Genomic DNA, 22,493 nt, shown 5'->3' with positions numbered 1-22,493 from the left:
GGCTCCCGCCTGGATTTCTGCCTGTCTCCCTTCAGCCCCTGCCGCCGCTGCCGTCCCACCACAGGCTGGGCCGGGGCCGGGCCTGAGCAGCAAGGAAGGAAGGCCGTCCCAGCAGAAGGCTCGGCGAGAGCCGAGGAGCAAGCTTCTTGGGCAAGGGAGTGCGCTAAACATGCCCGCCCCTGCTGGCCGAAGGCCCCGGCTTCCTGGGTGTCGGCCCGCTGCCGTCCCTCCCGCCGCTGCCGCTGTGCCAACTGGCTGATGAGAGACTGGGCCAGGGCGGGAAAAGTCTGCAGGTGGCGGCAGGGAGTCCGACGGGGGGGAGGGCGGGGCGCCCCCAACCGTCGTGGTCGGGCGGAGGCGGGGAAAGCCTGCAGGCGGCGGCAGGGAGTCTGACGGGGCGGGGGGGGGGGCGGGACGGCGGGGCGCCCCTAACCGTCGTGGTTGGGCGGAGGCGGGAAAAGCCTACAGGCGGTGGCAGGGAGTCTGATGGGGGAGGGCGGGGCGCCCCCAACCGTCGATGGGCGGGTGGCCGCGACAGCCAGGGCCAGGGGCCATCCTGACTGCTGTGGCTGCAAGGGCATTGGCACGCTGATTGCCTTCAGCGATGAACCCCGGCAGGTCTGTGTGCGACCGCACATGTATCACATAATACGGTTGCTCTCGGTGGGAGACTAATCTTACTAATTTTGAGAGCAATTTATAAAGGGGAATGTTGGACACCTCCTGCAATATCGCATTCTCTGCTCTGGACACTACACCTGCTACATAGGCCAAATCTGTCACCAGATTAAATGGCTCAGAGAACCTCTCAAAGGCTCTGATGACTGCAGCCAACTCAGCTATTTGGGGTGACCCCTCTACCTCGGCGATATCTGCCTCCCACCGCTGAGTCTGAGGATCCCTCCAAGTCACCACTGACTTGTGGGATGTTCCGGATTCGTCGATAAAGACTGTTAGGGCTTTAAGAGGTGTTCTACTTTGAATGCTTTTTAATGACAATGTAAATTGAACATCGAAATTGAAAATTTTGTGGGCCGGTCTCTGAACAGAGATTTCTCCAGTGTAGCTGTCCAGTGCGAATTGCAGGGCTTCGTTCTCCTGAAGCAAGTGCTCCATCCCTTTTGTGAAATGGCCCGATTCTAATTTTAGAGGAATGTGAATGCATGTAAAGTCACAACCTGCTAACTCCCTGATCCGGATCCTGGCTTTCCGGATCAACTCTGCCACCAGCTCTTGTGGCCGTGTCATTCTCTTGGACCGTTGGTGACTGAGGAAAACCCACTCTATTATGGAGAGTGGGTCCCTCTGGTCCTGGTCCTTCTTCCTACCCTGGATGATCTCCCACTGGAAGATCATCCCGTGGAGGTGTGGCAGCTTACCCATGATGATGAATTTGAAGGGCAGGCCTGGTTGGTAACGGTGGGCCTGCCTGGCAGACATCGTCTCCTGAACCTTCTCCAGTGCAGCTTTTGCCTCTGGGGTAAGAACCCTAGGAGAACTCGGCTCCTCTCCCCCTTTCAATAAATTGAAAAGGGGGGCTAGGTCTTTGTTAGTAATGCCTAGCCAGGGCCTTACCCACTTCAAAGAACCACACAGCTGCTGGACGTCTGCGAGAGTCTTGATGTTATTCTTGATAGCCAATTTTTGCGGCACAATGGTCCGCTTATTTATCTCCAGGCCCAGGTACTTCCAAGGCGGCATCCGTTGAACCTTGTCCTCACGAAGCTCGAACCCTGCAGCAATCAATGCATTGATTGTCAGTTCAAGCACTTCGGTAAGCAGATCGTCAGTGGGGGCACAAACGAGGATGTCGTCCATATAATGATGTATAATTACGCCCTCAACGGCTGCATGGACAGGGGACAGCAAGGAAGAGACGTACCATTGGCAAATAGATGGACTGTTCTTCATTCCCTGTGGGAGGACCTTCCAATGGTACCTCTTCCTTGGGGCTTCTCGGTTGATGGTAGGAACCCAGAAGGCAAAACGTGGGGCATCGTCAGGGTGTAGGGGAATTTGGAAAAAACAATTTTTGATGTCTACAACGGCCAAATTCCAATTTTCAGGAAGCATCGCAGGGGACGGCATTCCGGGTTGGAGAGAGCCCATGTCTTCTATAACTTTGTTGATTTCGCGGAGGTCGTGAAGGAGCTGCCACTCGTCTTTGCCTGGTTTTTTGATGACAAAGACGGGGGAATTCCAGGGAGATGTTGTTTCCTGGATATTCCCTTTGGCTAGTTGCTCCGCCACGAGCTCCTCAAGTGCCTTCAATTTTGGCTTGCTGAGCGGCCACTGCTCTACCCACACTGGAACATCGGTTTTCCAATTCAGTTTCTGGGTAGGGCGCTTATCAGTGACCGCTGCCCAAAAAACCTGGGGAGTCGGGATGTCAATTGTGACTCCCCATTGGGCCATCAGGTCTCTCCCCCACAAGGGTTCCGAATAGTCTAAAACGAATGGGCGTATAGAAGCCAATTGCCCATTCGGCCCCTCAATTTTCACGATGCTTTTTGACTGTTTAGCCAATTGAATTCCTCCTACACCCTGTACGTGTCCGGCCATGTTCTGCAACTCCCAATGTGACGGCCACTCCTGAGAGGGAATGATCATCACATCTGCCCCGGTGTCCAAAAGTCCTCTCATGTATTTGTACTCACCTCCCTGGCACAGCCCGCACGGAATCCTGGGCTTTTCTCTTCCCAGCACCTGAGTCCAACAAACTGTAGGAATGGACCCCAGGCGTTCGGGGTCCCGTGGAAGCTCAGGTACCGGGAGAGCCTGGGCGATTACTTGACTCTTCGGCAGGTACACCGGAGGGTGAGCACAGTGCAGCCATACCACTAAATTCCCTGGATCGGCTGTTACCAGACCTGGGGCAATGGTAATGTCGAGAGGCGTGTGTTTGGTGTCCCCAAGGACGATGTACTTACAGTGGAATTTCTTCCAGGTCCCGGGTATTTCGGTGTCCACGGACACGAACCGCCAATTGCTGTTTCTTAGGTGTAAAGATTCTGTCAACACCAGCCTGAAAGAGCCAGAGGAAGCGATGATAGTTAGGATGGGGTTAGGGTGGTCGGGATGCTCCCCCAAGGGGAATGATAACCCCACAGCTTCTCCTGTGCTAGCCACTGGTTTAGTTGTAGTCCAGTCCAGTAAAGGAATGTCCAAGTTCCCAGGAAGGTCCTCTATCTCCTTGTCCCTCCCCATAGATGATACGTGACCCACCCTACTTGTGTCCTTGCGCAGGGAGGGACTGCGCTGTTTAGTTTTTTTGAGCCTTTTCCTTGGGAGGGCTCCTTTGCCCTTGTTGTCTCTTTTGAAAGTCAAAAAATTCAGTTCTCAAAGGGCAATTCTGAACCCAATGCCCCTTCTGGCGACAAAGGTGACACAGCTGGTCCCTGTTGGTCCCTTTTGACGGTGGTCCCGGGAAACGTCGAGGTGGAACGGCCGGTGGAATGAGCGGTGGCTTGATGTTGGCCAGGTCTGCAGCAGAGATACTCCTTGTAGAGCGGTAGCTGTCCTGCTGATCCTTCTGCGGGATGGTGACTTTTCTCTTGCACACCTCCAGCATCGCGTGGAGGGTGGGGGTTGGATCCAAAGGCAGGCTGAGAATGGCGGCTTTGCAGGGCTCGTTGGCGTTGAGCCTTGCCATCTCAGTAAGGATCCCTGCTTGGCTTCTTCACTTGGCACCTGTAGGTCGATGGCCTTCCACAACCGCTCTACGAAACTCACAAAGGACTCAGAAGGCGGCTGTTTAATATAGACATAATTATCTACAGGCGTTTAAGGCTTAAGTTTGAAGAAAGCCTTTTCAGCCACCTTCAGACTCTGCTGCAGAGCCCCCCTGGGAATTTTCTCGGCCTGCTTCTGCCCTGACACCCAGTCTCCTTTCCCACACAGTTGGTCAAGAGATAGAATCCAACCCTCAGCGTCAAGTGCAGTATCTTGGTTGGCCCATAACTCCGGCAACACAGCCCAGACCTCTCTTTCCCATGCCACCTCCCATAGTATGAACTCTGTTTGTGTAAGTAGGCATGAGAAGAGGGTCCTTAGCTCTGCCGGAGTGTACTCATTTGATGTTAAAGTTGCCTTTAGTAGGCCTCTGAAATATTCACTTTCCCTTTTAAATTCTTTTTGGGCCTTGCACAGTTCTTTAATTGTCTGCTGAGGGATCGGCGACCACTGGGCAAGGAGCCTACCCTCCGGCTGCGGGACGTATGGAACCGGCGCAGCCGAAAGGGTAGGAAGGGTGTCAGGTAGGCCTGGGTTCCCACAACCCCCCGCCCCAGAAACCAAAGCGTGGGAACCGGAAGGAGGGTCGTGGGAACCGTGGGAATCGAGGGCGGGACCGGAAGGGACGACAACAGGACCAGTGGGAGGGGCATTGGGTGATGACGTGTCCAGGTGGGTGGTGACATCGGTGGGAGGAGAGTTAGGACTGGCAGGAAAACCGGAGGGCCGGAAGGGGTTGGGTTCGGGAAGGATGGGGCTCTGGGGAGGAGAGGGAGGAGGATCACGGGAAGAAGAAGGACAAGTGGCAGGAAACACCATGTGGCGCCCGCCATTTTGTGCCTCTTGGGGGCAATTTTGAGGGGAGATGGGATCAGGGACATGGAACCTAACTGTGGGGTTTTGGGACGGGGCTGTACATTTAGGAGAAATTGGGGGACAGGAAAGATCCCGAGCAGTCTGGCCAGGACTGCCCAGGCGGGGGTCGCGAGAATTCTGTGGGGAGCCGGGGAGACGGTGGCAACCCCGCACCGAATGGCGGGTTGCTCCCCTCAGAATTCCCGAACGAGGGGCAGCGGGAGAGGAAAGAGGGGTAGGATGGGACGAACTGGGTTGTGAACTGGGGAAAAGTTTGTCATCAGATGGCTGTCTCTGCATTTCATTTTTTACAATATTACAAATTTGTAGGGCCAGACATGTGAATTTAGATAGGGATGGATCCCCTAATCTTAGAATTTCATTCCCTACCCTGTCCCAAAATGACACTTGTAATAATTTTTGGGCCGAAACATCAGAGAAATGCAGGGACAACCATCTGACAAACTTCTGAACTTCGGATTTTTTAAACTTTTGTTCCCTCCCCAAAAGGATGCCCACAACTTGGTAATAAAGCCTCTTCTGCAAGACAGAGAGCCGTGCACCCATGCTGTCGGATGTTACAAATGTCTCGCAGACCCGATCCCCAGCCAGAAGAAAAGTAACAATCAAAAGGCAATCTGCCCTGGCTACCCAGCAACCTACCTAGAGGTTGCTTAGCAACCTGCCCAGTGAAATCAAGGAGAACCTCCTTCCCCCACTTAAAGGGAAGACAAGGAAGGGACCCCGAGACAGTTAGGCTACGCCTCCGAGTGGGCAGAGTTGCTTAGAAAGACCTTCAACCTCCCTTAAAAGAGGAGAGATTACAAAGAAGCAACTTATCTAAGTTGCAAACTGAAAGCCAGGGCAGGAACAGAAAATCCAGGGCAGGAACAGAAAGTCCTCGGCTGGGGGACTTCAGTGGGGGTCTGACCTCTCGGGTGCTGGAGAGGCTACCAGACCCTTCCCCGGGAGCGCCACTCCCTAAAACGGAGTCTGCTCCCACCGGGGTAGCTTGACGTCCACAGGTGATAAGTCCGGAGCCACAGGAGACTAGGCTAGTCCACCAGGAAAATCCTAGGGAAGAAGAGCGGTCCGCCGAAGCGTCCGGGCACCCCCTCAGTGGGGTCCGGCGGTGTTCTCAGGCGCCTGCAGGTTGCGCCAAGCTGCCGTCGTGTCCACTCGGCAGCCGCTCGAGTGACCCGGCCAGGTGACACGGCGATGGCAGAAGGCACTGCCTTCGGTTCCCCGCAGGGTTCTCCAGGAGTGCCTCCGGAGGAGAGACAGGACAGCAAACCCGCTGAAGGACGAGGCTGACTCTCTTTGGGGGCGAATGTCAGGCTTTATTAGAGATCCCAGGAGCTCCAACAAGACCTAACCGAAGCCAACCAACGAGAGCCCCGAGAGGGACTGTGCAACAACTTATAAAGGGGAGAGTGGAAGGGGAGAACAACCAATGGGGTGAAACTGGGGAGTGGCTCTCGAGAGGATGGATGGGATTAACAACCTATTAGGGGAAGGTAGGGGAGGGGTCCCTGGTCCTGATCCAATCACTCGACGCCCCTGATGGAAGTTTCTGGGTGGTGGGAATGGGCTGCCGAGTGATGGACAGGGCACCAGGGAGGGGACTCAGGAATGACTCAGCAGTTCTGCTGAGTCAAGGGGCAGGCTTAGGGAGGAGTGACAGGGGTTGAACCAAAGGGATATGGGGGAGTAACAGGGACAAACCATTCTTAGAACATAGGCAACAACAACAGTATAACCAAACATAATAAAACACAATACAACAAATCAGCAATCAAGCAATCAGTGCAGGACTGCTTCTGATGCCTTGAATCAAGAAGCCAGATAAGAACAGCAAGCCAAGAGAAGAGAAAAACAGGGAGCCAGAAAAAAGGACCAAGAAGACCTTTTCAAAAGTAGATGAAAAAGAAGATCACTTCAGAAAGGTCATTATTTTTGCTTCCAGGATCTGTTCCATCTAGATAGGGCCAGACTTGCTCAAATTACCCGGAATGACAAAGAGTGTTTAACCTGTGAACTCCCACCTACTCTTTGGGCATTTGTTTCCTCTTTAGTTTCATTGGATTGAGGCAGTGACCTTTTCAGAGAGTGGGGAGGAGCTCTCACAACTCCCCTAACCCCATCCCTGCACAACACTCAGAACTCCCAGCAAGGAGATGTCCCTGCTGTGTGAGTCCAAGAGAGGCAAGAAAGGAACGTTGTAGCAAGAGTGAGGTGCACAGGAATGTGTCCAAGTTTTCCTTCTCTCTGTTCATCAGCATTTGTTTTCTCGGTCTGGGCTCACAGGCCCCTCCACAGAAGAAAACAGAGGGATCTCCTTGACAGAGCCTCAGCAGTGGGGCATCTTCAGTCCAGGGAGCTCCAGACCCCAAGGGACCTTTGTGGCCCTGACTCCAGCGCTGCCTGCAGGGCTGGATCTGCGCCCACACAGGAGATGAGAGAGAACAGCTGGCTTGGAACCTCTTCTAGCTGGGACCAGCCGTGTCTCTCAAGGCTTTGGGCAGAGCTTGAGCTTCCCCCCACCAACATGCCCAGGTGCCCAAGGGCAGGTTGGTGAGAGCAGCACAGGTGAGTGCCCAGCCTGACAGAAGGAATTGCTGTGGCAAAGGGAAAGGGAGAGAACACACGCTCCGGGCTTCAGCTGCACATTGCTTTAACTTGGCTCCGGTGGCACAGCCAGGCAAGAGCCTGAGGCAACACACGGCGTTCCCTACTGCACCAGGACAGCCCCCACCAACAGGAGCAGGGCACAAAGAGGTGGGGAGGGGGTCTGCAGCTTCACAGCGCTGCTGGACAACAGGGGCGGGGAGAGGAGGGATGCGAGGGGAGTTTCCAGCCTTAACACAGCCCCAGTGGCTACTTACAGTAAAAGACTTCAGCATTTCCCTGGACCAAGGACAAGGTGTCGGTGTCTTTTTTGGGAATCCAGAAGCCATTTTGAAGGGAGGATATCCCAGATGAGCGACAAAGCCTCAACAAAACTGGAAGGAGCAACAATGGAACTCTCAAAATCCAGAACCCAATTCATGGCAGATTCAAGGCATATACTGGTGCTAAAAATTTTATAGCATTTGAAAGTAGCTAAATGCTTGTTTGGTGTAAGTAGCTAGTATTGTCAGGCCTCTAGTTGGGCTTAACTTGAACTATATGGCTATGTTGTGCAATTCAGAGATGGATCCTACTGAAACCAGGAGCTAAAAATCTGAACATTAATAATAGTTAGAAGAGACCAAGCTCTCAGGACTCCTGTGCAGAGACCAATGCTCTGCGTGTTCAGGACTCCTTTGCAGAGACAAATGCTCTGCGTGTTCAGGAATCCTGTGCAGAGACCAATGCTCTGCGTTTTGAGGAATCCTTTGCAGAGACCAATGCTCTGCGTGTTCAGGAATCCTGTGCAGAGACCAATGCTCTGCGTTTTGAGGAATCCTGTGCAGAGACCAATGCTCTGCGTTTTGAGGAATCCCTTGCAGAGACCAATGCTCTGCGTTTTAAGGAATCCTTTGCAGAGACCAATGCTCTGCGAACAATTCGCTTGTGAATGGCGAGTGTAGCCGCCTGCACGAGCCCAGGCTGGCACAAGCAGCCAGGAGCGCGGTCTGTGGCCACTGAGCTGTTCCGCAGCACAGCAGCCCCGCACGTCACAGCCGCCGCCGCTGCCGCGTTCGCGGTTACCAGGCACCCACGGCACCCGATCGTCGGGGCCGGGCGGGGCCGGGCCGAGCCGCAGCGATTTTCAAAGGCGATCGTCACTTGAGCTACTGACTTGACTTTGGTGCTTTCTGAAGAGTTTTTCTCCAAGTATTGGAGAGCTTTCAAGTATTTCAATACTTTCCAAGTATTTCTCCAAGTATTAGGAAAGCTTCAAATGTGGTGATAAAGGCACCCCTGGCAGGCCTATCCATTGCTCTTGGGGTAGCACTAGTATTCTACCCTGGCTGGAACACCAGGAGGGGCTGAGGGAGCTGGGAAAGGGCCTCAGCCTGGAAAAAAGGAGGCTCAGGGGGGACCTTCTGGCTCTGCACTACTCCCTGACAGGAGGGGACGGGAGGGTGCTGCGAGTTCAGGAGGCGCCGGAGCGGCGTGGCTCCCACTGTCCCCTCTTCCACAACTCCCTACAACTCCCTTCTACCTCTCCACGTCCCTGCCCCCCCCATTTCTGTGACCCTGAGACCCCCCTGCACTCCCATTCCTGAGAACTGAGACGTCCTTTTACCCCTTTGCCCAGCTGGCACTGAGACGCCCCGGTCCCTCGGCTGTGCCCTGTCCCTCAGCTGTCCCCTGTCCCTGTCCCCTGTCCCTCGGCTCTGTGGGCTGGGGGTGGCAGCAGGACCCGGGGCAGCCCTGGGGGAGAACAGCCCTGAGCCCCAGCTCAGCCAGTTCCCCCAGTTCCCTCCAGGTCACTCCCAGCCACTTTCAGTTACACTCACTATGTTCCCAGTATCATCCTGGTCACTCCCAGTATGATTCCAGTTGCTCTCAGTGGCCCCTAGCATAGACCCAGTCACTCCAAGTATGATCCCAGTATGAGCCCACTATGATCCCAGTCTTCCCCAGTATGGTCCCAATCAATCCCAGTTGCCCCCAGTGTAGACTCAGTCACTCCCAGTTGCTCTCAGTGTGTTCCCAGTCACTCCCAGTACAGTTACAGACACTCCCAGTACATCCCAGATGACCTCAGCATACTCCTAGTCATTCCCAGTCACATCCACTCAGCCCAGTAAGGTTCCAGTTTCCAGCAGTATGATCCCAGTCACTCTCAGCCACTCCCAGTCAGTCCCGGTTGGTGCCACTATGATCCCTGTTGCCCCAGTTCTGGTCCTGCTGGGTCCCAGTGTGCTCTGATCCTGCTCCCTGTGGGTCCCAGTCCTGGGTGCGGTGTGTCCCGCTGTATCCTGGTGTCCCAGCCCGTCCCAGCCTGTCCCAGTCCACGCCGGTCCCTTCCCAGCAGCCGCTGCCGTTTCCCAGATCCTGCCCCTCCCGCCCCCGGAGCTGCAGCCGGACGCCCCCCAAGATGCTGCCGGGGCTCGGAGGCTTCGTGTTGGGCTTCGTCTGCTGGGCTGGGGCTCAGCTTCCCCTGCAGGAGAAGGGGAGGAGGGTCCGGGGGTCGTGTCCCCCCTGGGAGCGCGTCTGACTCCCCCATGTCCCCCCATGCCGGGGTCACCCCCTTTTCTCTCCCCAGAGTCCTGCCCCAGCTCCTGCTCCCCTCTGGGAGGGGCTTCGGGGAGCCCCCCTGGGACCCCGTTGGAATCCCCATTCCTGGGGTCCTGCGGGACCCCCCCGCAGCTCCTTCCCCACTTCCAGGACACCCTGTACCCCCTTATCCTGCCCTGACATCCCCTGCACTCCCTTTGCCGGCTCTCCTCCTCTGGCAGCCCCTGGATCCCCCGTTTCCCTGACTCCGGGCACCCCCGGACCCCCATTCCCGGTCAGCCCGGGGCACCTCACCCCCAGGCCTCCCTTTGCTGGGAAACCCGGCCTGGGCACGGGGCTCTGCAGCCGCTCTGGGATCTGTGATGGCCCCAAGGAAAGGGAGAGAAGAGCGAGAGGCACAGAAGGGAATCGCCAGCCAGGGATCGCAGTCCCAGCGCCCGCTCCTGCTCCGCCGGGGCTGGGAGCCGCAGCCGCAGGAAAAAATGGATCCGCGGATGGCGGGGCTTGCCCCGCTTCGGGCCGAAGCCGGCGGGTTCCAGGCAGGCTTGGAGCGCAGGGCCCGGCAGCTGAGCCCAGCCCGGCCCGGGGGTCCCGCAGGGAGCGGCCGAGGAGCTGCCGGGGGATGCCAGGAGGGGATCCCGGGGAATTCTCTGGAATTCCCCCGTCCCCTCCCCCCTCGCTCCCTCGGGCACTTTTGCTTCGGCCTTTCCCGCCCTGCGCCGCCGGGATCTGCCCGGTGCCCGGTGACGTCATTGCAGCCTCGGGCTGCCATTGGCGGGCAGCAAAGAGCGGCGCCAATGGCGGGGCCGGAGGCGGCTCTGGGGGCGGGGCCGCAGCGGAGCAGAGCGATGGCTCCAGCGCTGGGGCTGGGGGCGCTCCTGGGGCTCCGGGGGGGGCGGCGAGAGGTGAGAGGGACCCCCGGCACCGGGACTCTTTGATCGCCCGTTCCGGAGCACCGAGGGGCCCCTGAACCCCCATTCCTGGGCGCCGCCATCCCCCCGCACCCCCATTCCCGGCATGGGTTCCACCCTGCACCCCCTTATCCGGCACCAACAACCCCTGCACCCCCTTCCCGGCCATCCCGCCTCTCTCAGCCCCCAGAGCCCCCTTTTCCTTCGCCCACAGACCCCCTGGACCCCTATTCCTGACTTTCCCAGCACCCAGCCCCTGCTTTCCTCAACACCGAAAACACCCGGGACCCCTAGTCCCAGCCATCCTGGGTTTTCCATCAGGATCCTCGAGTCCAGCTGCTGGCCCTGCACAGGACACCCCAACAATGCCAGCCAGAGTGAAGAGGTTCCCACAGCTCCCAGCCAGGGACCCGCTCCCAAGGCTGCTGCCATGGCCACCAGGGCTGGCACCAGCTGGGATGCTCAGTCTCCACCAGCCAGGGTTTAGGAATGGGATTCCCCAGTTTCCTGCTCCTGCTAAAACCGCTCTGCTACTCGCTGCCCTCCCGCCTCCCATGGAAAGCACAAAAGGCAAAGATCCCCGGCTGGGATAAGAACAATTTATTGGGAACAGCAACCACATAAGGAAGAAATAGGAACACAAACAATATTGAACACAGAAGAGATAAGAAAACTACACCACCACCGACTGTCTCTTCCCAGCCACCTATTCCCTCCTACCTGGAAAGGACACCCTCCTCCTCAGGAGAGAGAGAGAGAGAGAGAGAGTCCCTTTCCTGCCCCAGGCAATGACCTGAGGTGGGAGTGAATGTTATGACAGCACCACGGCCAGACCCTCATGTTCTTTGAGCCCACCTCATGTCATTGCCAGGGGCAGGAAAACAGACAGGTTTCTTCCCAGCATGGATCACAGGGAACATGGGTCACCAGGGCTCTTCCCAACGTTGGTCCTCCAATGGGGGATGAAGCTGGAGCAGTGCACAAAGCTCTTCCTGCAGTCAGGGCATTTGCAGGCCTTCCCTTACTGGTGTGTCCGTTGGTGTTCAGTCAAGTGAGAGTTCCTGGAGAAGCTCTTCCCACATTGGGGACACTCGTAGGGCTTCTCCCCGGTGTGGATGCGCCGGTGGCTGATGAGGTGGGAGTTTTGCTTGAAGCCCTTCCCGCAGTCAGGGCAGCGGAAGGGCCTCTCATCTGTGTGAATCCGCTCATGCAGAAGGAGATGGGAGCTGGTGTGAAACCTCTTCTGACACTCAGAGCACTCGTAGGGCCTCTCCTTGGTGTGGATGCGTTGGTGGGTGACAAGGTGGGAGTTTTGCTTGAAGCCCTTCCCGCAGTCGGGGCAGCGGAAGGGCCTCTCCTCGGTGTGAATCCGCTGGTGCAGGATCAGATGGGAGCTGATCCGAAACCCCTTCTGACACTCAGGACACTCGTAGGGCCTCTCCCCGGTGTGGGTGCGTTGGTGGGTGATGAGCTCAGAGCTGCACCTGAAGCCCTTCCCACATTCCCCACACTTGTAGGGCCATTCCCCAGTGTGGATCATCTGGTGGCGGATCAGGGTGCTGCTCTGGCTGAAGCTCTTCCCACACTCCAAGCACTTGTAGGGCTTCTCCCCATCACGAAGCTGCTCATTCACCACCAGCTCCGACATCTGGCTGAAGCTTTGTCCACTTTCCTGGCACAGACTGGGTCTCTCCTCCTCAGAGCACCCTGGGTTGGGTTTGGAGCCGCTCCTCCTGTGGGATCTCTGGCGCTTTTCCTCCCCATTGGATTCCAGCACTGTGGAACCACTCAAAACGGCCTCTTCCATGAGGCTCTGCTGCGGGGATTTGTCCTCCCTGGTCTCCATCTTCAGCTCCTTGTCTGGGGGAGGAAGAACAAGGACAGGATGGGATTTGCCTCCATGCCAGAGGGAAGGGGAAGGAGATGCCCCCAGTGCATCCCCGGGCGGTCGGCGCTGGCAGCGGGGTTGTCCTGCAGCCGGGGGCAATGCTGGGCTGGGAGATGGAGCAGGAGAGGGGGGGAAAGGGGCAGTGACTTCCTCCTCACCTGCCTGGGTGTCCTGGGGCATTGTCACGGTCTGAAATAACAGGTGTCTGCTAAGGAAGACAGGATCCTCTCTTGAAATAGAAATTGGAAACCCCTTCCCTGCAAATAATGATGATTTTGAAATTAAGGGTTTCTCAGGGAAAAATATGGGCATAGGAATAACAGTTCTTTCCTAGAAAAACACAAATGCGATAGCACAAAATAAAAACCACTGACTGAGTCAGAATAGGACTAGGCACCCTGTGGGTCAGGATGTTGGCAGCAGTCCCATGAAATGGGGGCTGCAGTCCTCCTGCAGTATGACAGGTGTGGTTGTGTTGAAGCAATGATCCTGTAGAAGGGTGAAGTTTTCCTCTGAAGGTCCAGTGGTGGTGTTGTTGGGAATCTTCCTCTGGGAATCCAGTGGAGAAGAAAAGCTGCTCCACTGAGAATGCAGTGGGAAAAGATGCCGATGGTGTTCAAAGTCCGAGATTATAAACAGGCAGGAATGCTTGGCCCCTCCCCCTGGGCGGAGCATCTCACAATGGGATGATGTCATTTTTCTCAGTCCTGCAGGGACATTCAATGGCCCATTAAGAGAAGATATTTCCTGCAGGAAAGATTGGTTCTGGAAGAGATAAAGAAAACTGGTCAATTAACAGAAGATAACTGTATCACTTCTAACAGATGGGAATTGATTACACACGCCCAGCTACATCAGGTAATTTAGAGATATTGACCCTTGTTCTGCCACTGCAAGATTTGGGAGAAAATACCTTGGACCACTACTTTTCCATTTTCACCGACCTTGGAGAGGACCCAAAAATCTCCCAAGATGGGGTTTGGAGGCCTCATCACACAACCAGCAGGCAGAGGCTGCGGGCTCTGGGCTCAGTGGCATGGAGACTGAGGAGAGAACAGGAGTAGCCTGGGAGGGGCTGAAGGGTGGTTTCAGAGATGGTGGAGCTTTTCTTCCTAGAGGAGATAAGCATGAGAAGGAAATAATGGCCCCAAGGGCAGCTGGAGAGGCCCAGACTGGACAGCAGGAGAAAGGAATTTCTCTCCCAGGGCAGGGCTGTGGTGCAAGACGTCCCCCAGGACCAGCCTGGAGCAGCCCAAGGCTTTGTGTGGCCAGGCAGCTCCTGTGCCCAGCCCAGCAGGGCTGGGCCACTGCCTGCAGCCAGCCCAGGCACAGCCCAGAGGCACAGAGAGCTTCAATCAGTCAGGGCTGGGAAGGTGCTGAGAAGTGCCTGGGGCACAATCACTGCCAGCCCTTGACACAGGAACCTCTGGCTGCAGGACAATGCAGCTGCAGCTCCTGGAGTGTTCTCCTAAGGCTGGAACATCCCAATGCCCACAGACTCTGTGAGTACATTCTCTGATTATCTCTTGTGCAGAGAGGCCAGGGGTGCCCAGGGCTGTCCTGCAGAGCAGGGTCCTGCAGCCCAGGGCACTGTGCTGGGCCAGGGCCTCTGCTGCCTGCCAGGGACAGCTCTCAGCCAGCCCTGGGTGCTTCTCACAGCACTGGGGGACAAGATCTGGCTGCAAGGAGACAGCTGGTAAGGCTTGGAAGTGTTCTCCTTGTGTGCTGAGGATGCTGCATTGTTCAGGACTGCACCCAGCACGGCATTGAACTGCAGAACATTTCCAAGTAGATTCTACAGGGAGAACAGCAAGACAGGGGCTGCATAAAAGGGAAAATCCTTCTTTTTTAATCTACTGCTCTGGGATGCCTGGATGAGAAAATGCACAGAGATATTCGTCTCAGTTCAGGTGAAGAAAAATAAACAAGTTTTCTCTCAGATCTGAATAAAGCAGGCAGTGACAGAAATCAGAACAGGGCCTTTAGAGGAAGCATCTGTGTTGCTTTTCCAGCCTGCTCAGGGTTGCTCTGACGTTGCCATCAGAGCCTGCAGAGCCAGAGCTGCCCCTGGGCAGTGCCTGAGCTGGGAGGGCTCTGTAGGGCAGAGCTGAGCCCCCAGGGCTGGGCTGGGCTCTGGCAGCTCAGGCAGGGCCCAGCCCTGGGCTCAGGGAAGCAGCTGCTGGCAGGGACAGCTCCAGGCAGCAGAGTCCTGGGCAGGCAGTGGGGGAAATGTGCCCCTGTGAAAAATCCGCATTATATACCTCTACGCACTTATTTACTATATGTATTATGCTGAAAGTTATGCTGTATTAACATTTTAATAATATAGTAAATGTAGTTTTGTAATCAAAATTAAGCATTAGTAGTTAAAATAGAAACTATGTGTGTGAGATCTTCTTTTTATTAGAAAAGGAGAAGATAATCAAGGAATTCTTCACACAGAGATAACAATTACAGAAACCCCTACATTTTCCAGAGAAGAGGAATTTATGGTTTTCCTTATCAACAGAAACAAAGTTCTTCAAGCCTGACTTAGACTCGAAGGCACCTGGGGATTAACAGAAACTTGTTGACAAGTACCATATGAATTTCTTGTTTTAAATAAAATATATGCATAATCATGAAGTGTTTTGTATATGCAACAGGTTACCCCTCTAAAGGAGTAAATTCTCTTTTAATGGGGTCCTTTTTCTGGCTCGTTTTTGTCCAGAGAGAGGTACCCAGCCCGGGCTGTAACTCCTTGCTGTTCTTGTCTCATAAATTGTCCTAACTCTAATTGTCTAACTTTTATTACTATACTTGTATTATTATTTTTATAACCATTTTATTTTTATTAAACTTTAATACATTTTAAAAGAAGCGATTGGCATTTTTCACACCCCCAAGCTGTGTTGGGATATTTAAAGTCCTCTCCAAACCCACCTATTCCAGGATTACTTTTTTTACAGATGCCCATGCCAAGACAGCACAAATGTCCAACAGCAGCTCCATCAGCCACTTCCTCCTGCTGGCACTGGCAGACACGTGGCAGCTGCAGCTCCTGCACTTCTGCCTCTCCCTGGCCATCTCCCTGGCTGCCCTCCTGGGCAACGGCCTCATCATCAGCGCCGCAGCCTGCGGCCACCACCTGCACACGCCCATGTTCTTCTTCCTGCTCAACCTGGCCCTCAGCCACCTGGGCTCCATCTGCACCGCTGTCCCCAAAGCCATGCACAATTCCCTCTGGGACACCAGCACCATCTCCTACACAGGATGTGCTGCACAGCTCTTTTTCTTTCTGTTCTCTATAGGAGAAGAGCTTTCCCTCTGAATGGTCAAAAATAGGGTAGAAACTGTTGCAAAATAGTTAATAATATGCTGTTAGAAGGTTTGGTTCTTATATTTTACAAGGAGTTAAAAGGGTAGTTATAAGAAAAACAGTACTCAACTTACTTTTCTTAAGTGCTCTTCTTTTCAAGCACTTTAGAAAAGGTCTTTCTGGTCCTTTTTCCTGGCTCCCCATTTCTCTCTTCTCTTGGCTTGCTGTTCTTCTCTGGCTTCTTAATTCAAGGCATCAGAAGCAGTCCTGCACTGATTGCTTGATTGCTGATTGTATCTCCTGGCCATCTAGGAAGTGCTTGAATGCCCCTGGGAAGGTGTGAATTGTCCCAGCTGATAGCCATGCACTGAGGGTTCTGAGATAATGGCCCTGCAGCTGTCCCTCCCTCTGTCGGTTGGTGTTTCCCAGCTGGTGTTATCCTTATCAGGCTGGTGACTCAACTTGGGATCAGTTTTCCTTCCAGCCCCTGCTCTTTTTTCTTTTTGGCAAGGAGGCTCTTGGTTTGAAGCTTGGCCAGAGCCAAGGGTTAGCAGAGCAAGGTGCTCTGGATGCCTTCCAGCCTCAGCAGGCGACATGGCATCGGCCAGCACAGGCTGTCCCACACGGCCCCATCCCAGTGCCTGTTGCTCTGCTGCTCTGGACACCCATTTCTCTTTCTCACTCTGCTCTCCTGAGAGCCCTTCTGTGCTTCAGTTCTTTCAGTGCTGCTGTGCCCTCAGCAGATGCTTTTCAAGGCCCAGGATCATCTTCCACTCTCCATTAGGTTTTTGCCCTAGTCAGGTGGGAGTATTCAAGGGTGAGTGAGACTTCTTGAGCAATGCTTTTCTCTCCAGGTGCAGATCAGCTCTTGGAAGGGAACCGGGGAGTCCCAGGGGATGCGATGTTGTCATTTCTGCCCTGTCCCGGCCCCACTGGCCACCTGCTGTTCTTGGACCCAACAGCAACCCCACAAGGGAAGGATCCTTGGGGGGGGGGTCTCGGGCAAGACAAACAGCTCTTGAACCTTCTCCATCCTCAAGGCATCACTGACAAAAGCCCACGGGCTCCTGAATGGGTCCTGGACATCCCTGCCAAGGATGAATGGGGACTCAGTGCCAGTCCCACGAGGGTGATTTGGCCACTCCTTCCCAGTGAGACCTTCCTAGGTCTCCAGCACAGACATCCTGTCATGCCTCCAGAAAGATGGATGGATTCTGCCCCTTTGGAATGGGGGTTTCCAAGCACAGTGCATCAGTGTCCACCAGAGACACATCCTTGATGCTGCCTTGGGGCTGCTGTGCCAGCCCACTGATCCCACCTGTGCCAGGAGCCCTGACTGTCCCTTTTGGATGCTGGGATGGACATAGGGCCTCTTGCTGCTCAGGGAAGGGATCTGTGGGGTTTGTTCCTGCCAAGCAGAATTGCCTAGAGCAGTGTGGAAAGTCTGAGCAGCCCTTCTGCTCTGCCTCACAGACACTGGAGCAGGAGCTCTCCTGCAGAAATGCTTTGGGGCCTTTGGGCTTCCTTCCAGGATCTGTACCTGAGCTTCCTCAGCACAGGGAGGTTCCCCATGCAACCTCCTCATGTCCAAGCTGCCAGTGCTGCAGACAGAACTGGGGGTGACACATGGGCTGTGCCACCAGCACCTTTCCTTGGAGCAGCAAGAGGCTGACTCCCTGTGACTGGGACAGTGGCTGGAAACGAGAGGGAAAACACATCCTTCCTGAAAGGCTGCACAGCCATAGGAACAGATTCTGCAAAACTGAGACAGAGCCCTGAGGGAAGCAGGGACATTCCCATGGGGTCCCCAAAGCTGGGGGGCCAATCTGCCCACACTGGGAGCCTCCGTGAATGTCCAGCTCGTTCTCCTGGGGCTGTCAGCACGGGGTCCATTGCCATCCGGTTCCATCCCCCTGACTGGCACTGATCTCCAAGGAAGCCTGGACCAAAGTTCAGCCAAAGCCTCAGCCAAAGTTCCCCAATTAGGACACTGCGGAGTCTTGCACAATTCCTTTTCAAGATGATGTCAGCACATCCATGACATCATAGCACTTGTCCATCTAGTCAAGAATCCCCCACGGGGACACTCTGCTCTCTCATCCATGGAGCACAAAGCAGCAACATTCCAGAGGAAAATCTTTGCCCATGGGCACTGCGGCTCCTTGGGCAAGTTCCAGAGCAAACAGTCAAGGCAGTGGCCTGAAATGTTTTCCCAGCTGGGTCATCAGAGATCCCGGATGGATCCACAGTGTCCCTGTGGAAAGAGAGAAGCAGGAGCCTTTCACTAATTTCACTTATGTCAAACAGGAATCGCAGCCATGGACATGTCTCGGGAACCACTTCTCCACTTCTTTTTTCCTACTTGGAACCTGGGACAAACATCTGGATAGTCCCGGGAAAAAAAAAACAAACAGGGACACTGGGATTCTCTGTGACTCAGGCAAGGCTCCCACAGGCTTCAGAAGCCAAACCTCTGACCCCCACTGTGGTTCTCCTGAAAAATATGAGTGTCAATTCCCAAACAGGGCCACAGGAAGGTTTTATGGCCGGGCAGAAGTTAGAGCAGTGGCATGTGGTGAACAGTTGAAAAAGTAGAAGTTTCCAAGTCCTTGAACTTCAGCGGCTACAAGGAGAAAGCTTGAAGTTTTTATGGTCCATTAATCTCTGTCTTCCCTCTGTTCATTTGGCACATTCCAAGTCCAGAGCAGATTATGGGAAGCAGACCTGCAGGAAGAGTTGAAGGCTCATTGCCAGAGAGAGGAAGAAAAGGGGAAGGAGGGAAAAGAATTCCAATTGCTTTTTTAGCACTAGGACCACAAAAAGCTCTTCACCCATTGTCAACATTGCAAGGGTGAGGCACGTTCCTTGTTTCTTACACTAAAGTGCAGTAATTTGGAAATTCTGCCTGCATTAGAACAAAACCACAGGCCAATAACTGACCCACTTTGGTTCCCAAATCAGAAATCATGAAACTTCTCCCCAGATGTGTTTCCCTGCAGTAAAGAAGGCAGTTTGAAAACTTTTGTCCCAAGTTTCTTCTGAGTTCATGACTTCAGACGAACTGGAACCGTCCTGGCAGCACAAAAGCAGCCACAATGAGCAGGATCAAACCCCCAGGTCATCCTTCAATGCACTCGATCCACACCTTCCACAGCCCAGCAGCAATTCCTGCCTCTGCCCCCGCGCTGGGTCAGCCTGAAGGGATCGCTCTGTTGTGCGGGGCCGGCTCCTGCAGCGCTCGGAGCCGCTCTGTGTCCCACAGCTCCAGAGCTGCGGGGCCTGTGCCACCTCTATTCCATGGCTGTAGTTCCTGTTCCACCACTGTTCCACCTTTTCCATGCTCACTCCACTGCTGCTCAAAAGCTGTGTTGTGCTGTTTCAGCACACTTGCTCTGCTCCTCCACCACTGCTCCACTGCTGCTCCAACACTGCTCATCCACCACTGTTCCACTGCTCCTTCTCTGCTCCTCCCCTGCTCCCCTGTTGTTCCACGGCTGCTGCTTCTGTTCTAGTGCTGCTGTCACAGCTGTGGTGTCACAGAGAGGGGAAGGTTGGGGTTGCCACTGCTCTGGTGTCACAGAGCCAGGGACAATGGGACTGCCACTGCTCGGGTGTCACAGACAGGGAAACACTGGGGTTGCCACGGCTGTGGTGTCACAGACAGGGGAACTCAGCAGCTGCCAGGGCTGTGGTGTCACAGAGAGGGGAATGTTGTGGCTGCCTCACAGTGGTATCACACACATGGGAATGCTGGGGCTGCCACTGCTCTCTTGTCATACAGAGGAGAACGTTGGGGCTGCCAGTGCTGTGATGTCATGGTTTGACACTGGCGCAATGCCAGCGACCCCATGAAAATACACCTTCCCAAATAAATGCTGTGAGATGTTATCAGGAACAGAGCAGAGCAGGCCCAAGCTTAATAACAAAGGGAAAAAAAAACTTTATTTAACTACTACTACAGAAGATACACACACTAAATCCAGCAAGGAGCCCCTCTAAAACACCCGTCCTCCTCCCAATTTCCAACACAACCACCATGAAACGTCACCCGGGATTCCTGTTCAAATTACCACCCTTCAGATAATCAATACTCAGTCTATCAAGGGAGAGAGGAGCCTCTCCTGTGCCATAGACCCCCCAGGAAACACAGTTGCCACCTCCTGTGTTTCCACATCACACACGGCAACCACCCAGAGTAAATCTGCCAGTGTGACACTCTCCTTTCCATGTCACAGGGCTCTCACCATCACGCATGGACAGACTGCTCATAGGGCTCCTGTAAGGATGCTTTGCCACAGACCCAAAGATACAACAGTTCAGCTTCTCATCTTGGGACTACAGTCCCCCCATTTTCCCCTGGGGCCAAGGGTCCAGGAACAGAAATCATCTTCTTCCTGAAGACAGAGGGCATCACCATTCCCTCCTCAGCTTTCCTCTGTTCTTGCCATTCCTTCGCTGGTGGTTGCTGAAGCTGGTCTCCTTGGGTCACCACTGCATCCCCCTGAAATGCAGTCTCTATTGCAGGAGAATTTGGTTCAGTCTAGAGCTAACAAGAAAAGTCCAGCCAAAACCTACTTCATCATCTCCTCCCACCTAAATATTTCTTCTTCTAACATCTCAGGTCCTGGACTGTCTCTCTTCCACTACAAATCGAGGAGGAGTAATATTTTACAAAGCCCTCATTTCCCGGAAAGGATTAAAAGTTCAGACTCCCTGGACGGCTAAAATCCCTGCCCCGCATTCTCGACTCCCACGATGGGCATCATCCCCCCCCTTTCTGCATCTCCTCTGCCGGCAAATCTCCAGGTGCAGTCAGGCTCTCTGTCTCTTTCCCTCTGGGGGTGGGGGACAAAGGCATCTCTGCTTCTCTCCACCCTTCCGTTCGCAGGAGCTGGCTCGGTTCCAGACCTTCAGCCCCCTCGGCCGACCTGGACAAGGCCATGACTGGTCAGGGGAGAGTCTGCACTGCACTCTCTGATGACTGGAAACAAAGAGAGAGTTCCCCTGGGAGTTCTTGCTTTTAACCCCCTGTTAAAACCCCCTGAGAACCCTCTGTTCTCAGAGGCGTGTCCATATGTTCAGTGGTCACTCCAGGTGCCAATATCCAAACCTGATCACTGATTGGTTTGACCCAACTTCCCAAAAAAAAATTCACTTCCATGTCAAACCACGACAGTAGAACCTACTTGGAAATGTTCTGCATTTCAATGCTGTGCTGGGAGCAGTCCTGAACAATGCAGCATCCTCAGCACACAAGGAGAACACTTCCAAGCCTTACCAGCTGTCTCCTTGCAGCCAGATCTTGTCCCCCAGTGCTGTGAGAAGCACCCAGGGCTGGCTGAGAGCTGTCCCTGGCAGGCAGCAGAGGCCCTGGCCCAGCACAGCGCCCTGGGCTGCAGGACCCTGCTCTGCAGGACAGCCCTGGGCACCCCTGGCCTCAGAGAATGGACTCACAGAGGCTGTGGGCATTGGGATGTTCCAGCCTTAGGAGAACACTGCAGGAGCTGCAGCTGCATTGTCCTGCAGCCAGAGGTTCCTGTGTCAAGGGCTGGCAGTGATTGTGCCCCAGGCACTTCTCAGCACCTTCCCAGCCCTGACTGATTGAAGCTCTCTGTGCCTCTGGGCTGTGCCTGGGCTGGCTGCAGGCAGTGGCCCAGCCCTGCTGGGCTGGGCACAGGAGCTGCCTGGCCACACAAAGCCTTGGGCTGCTCCAGGCTGGTCCTGGGGGACGTCTTGCACCACAGCCCTGCCCTGGGAGAGAAATTCCTTTCTCCTGCTGTCCAGTCTGGGCCTCTCCAGCTGCCCTTGGGGCCATTATTTCCTTCTCATGCTTATCTCCTCTAGGAAGAAAAGCTCCACCATCTCTGAAACCACCCTTCAGCTCCTCCCATGCTACTCCTGTTCTCTCCTCAGTCTCCATGCCACTGAGCCCAGAGCCCGCAGCCTCTACCTGCTGGTTGTGTGATGAGGCCTCCAAACCCCATCTTGGGAGATTTTTGGGTCCTCTCCAAGGTCTGTGAAAATGGAAAAATAGTGGTCCAAGGTATTTTCTGCCAAATCTTGCAGTGGCAGAACAAGGGTCAATATCTCTAAATTACCTGATGTAGCTGGGCGTGTGTAATCAATTCCCATCTGTTAGAAGTGATACAGTTATCTTCTGTTAATTGACCAGTTTTCTTTATCTCTTCCACAACCAATCTTTCCTGCAGGAAATATCTTCTCTTAATGGGCCATTGAATGTCCCTGCAGGACTGAGAAAAATGACATCATCCCATTGTGAGATGCTCCGCCCAGGGGGAGGGGCCAAGCATTCCTGCCTGTTTATAATCTCGGACTTTGAACGCCATCGGCATCTTTTTCCCACTGCATTATCAGTGGAGCAGCTTTTCTTCTCTACTGGATTCCCAGAGGAAGATTCCCAACAACACCACCACTGGACCTTCAGAGGAAAACTTCACCCTTCTACAGGATCACTGCTTCAACACAACCTCACCTGTCATACTGCAGGAGGACTGCAGCCCCCATTTCCTGGGACTGCTGCCAGCATCCTGACCCACAGGGTGCCAAGTCCTATTCTGACTCAGTCAGTGGTTTTTATTTTATGCTATCTCATTTGTGTTTTTCTAGGAAAGAACTG

General features: G+C 54.4%; 1 protein-coding gene across 1 annotated transcript in view; it reads right to left on the bottom strand.

Annotated features, from left to right (window-relative positions):
• Positions 1-11,324: 11,324 nt before the first annotated feature.
• LOC128821200 (zinc finger protein 208-like) overlaps positions 11,325-22,493 on the bottom strand; it is a 1,118,338-nt gene continuing 1,107,169 nt past the window's right edge. Inside the window, exon 19 of the mRNA XM_054002161.1 lies at positions 11,325-12,363. Within this exon, the coding sequence (XP_053858136.1) occupies positions 11,692-12,363 (672 nt within the window). The 3' untranslated portion in view covers positions 11,325-11,691. The remainder of the gene's footprint in view (positions 12,364-22,493) is intronic.

This window comes from Vidua macroura, chromosome 36 (genome assembly GCF_024509145.1).
Source record: "Vidua macroura isolate BioBank_ID:100142 chromosome 36, ASM2450914v1, whole genome shotgun sequence".
Classification (NCBI taxonomy): Eukaryota; Metazoa; Chordata; class Aves; order Passeriformes; family Viduidae; genus Vidua; species Vidua macroura.
The sequence above is the reverse complement of the archived record's forward strand: the minus strand, read 5'-3'. Positions and strand labels throughout refer to the sequence as shown.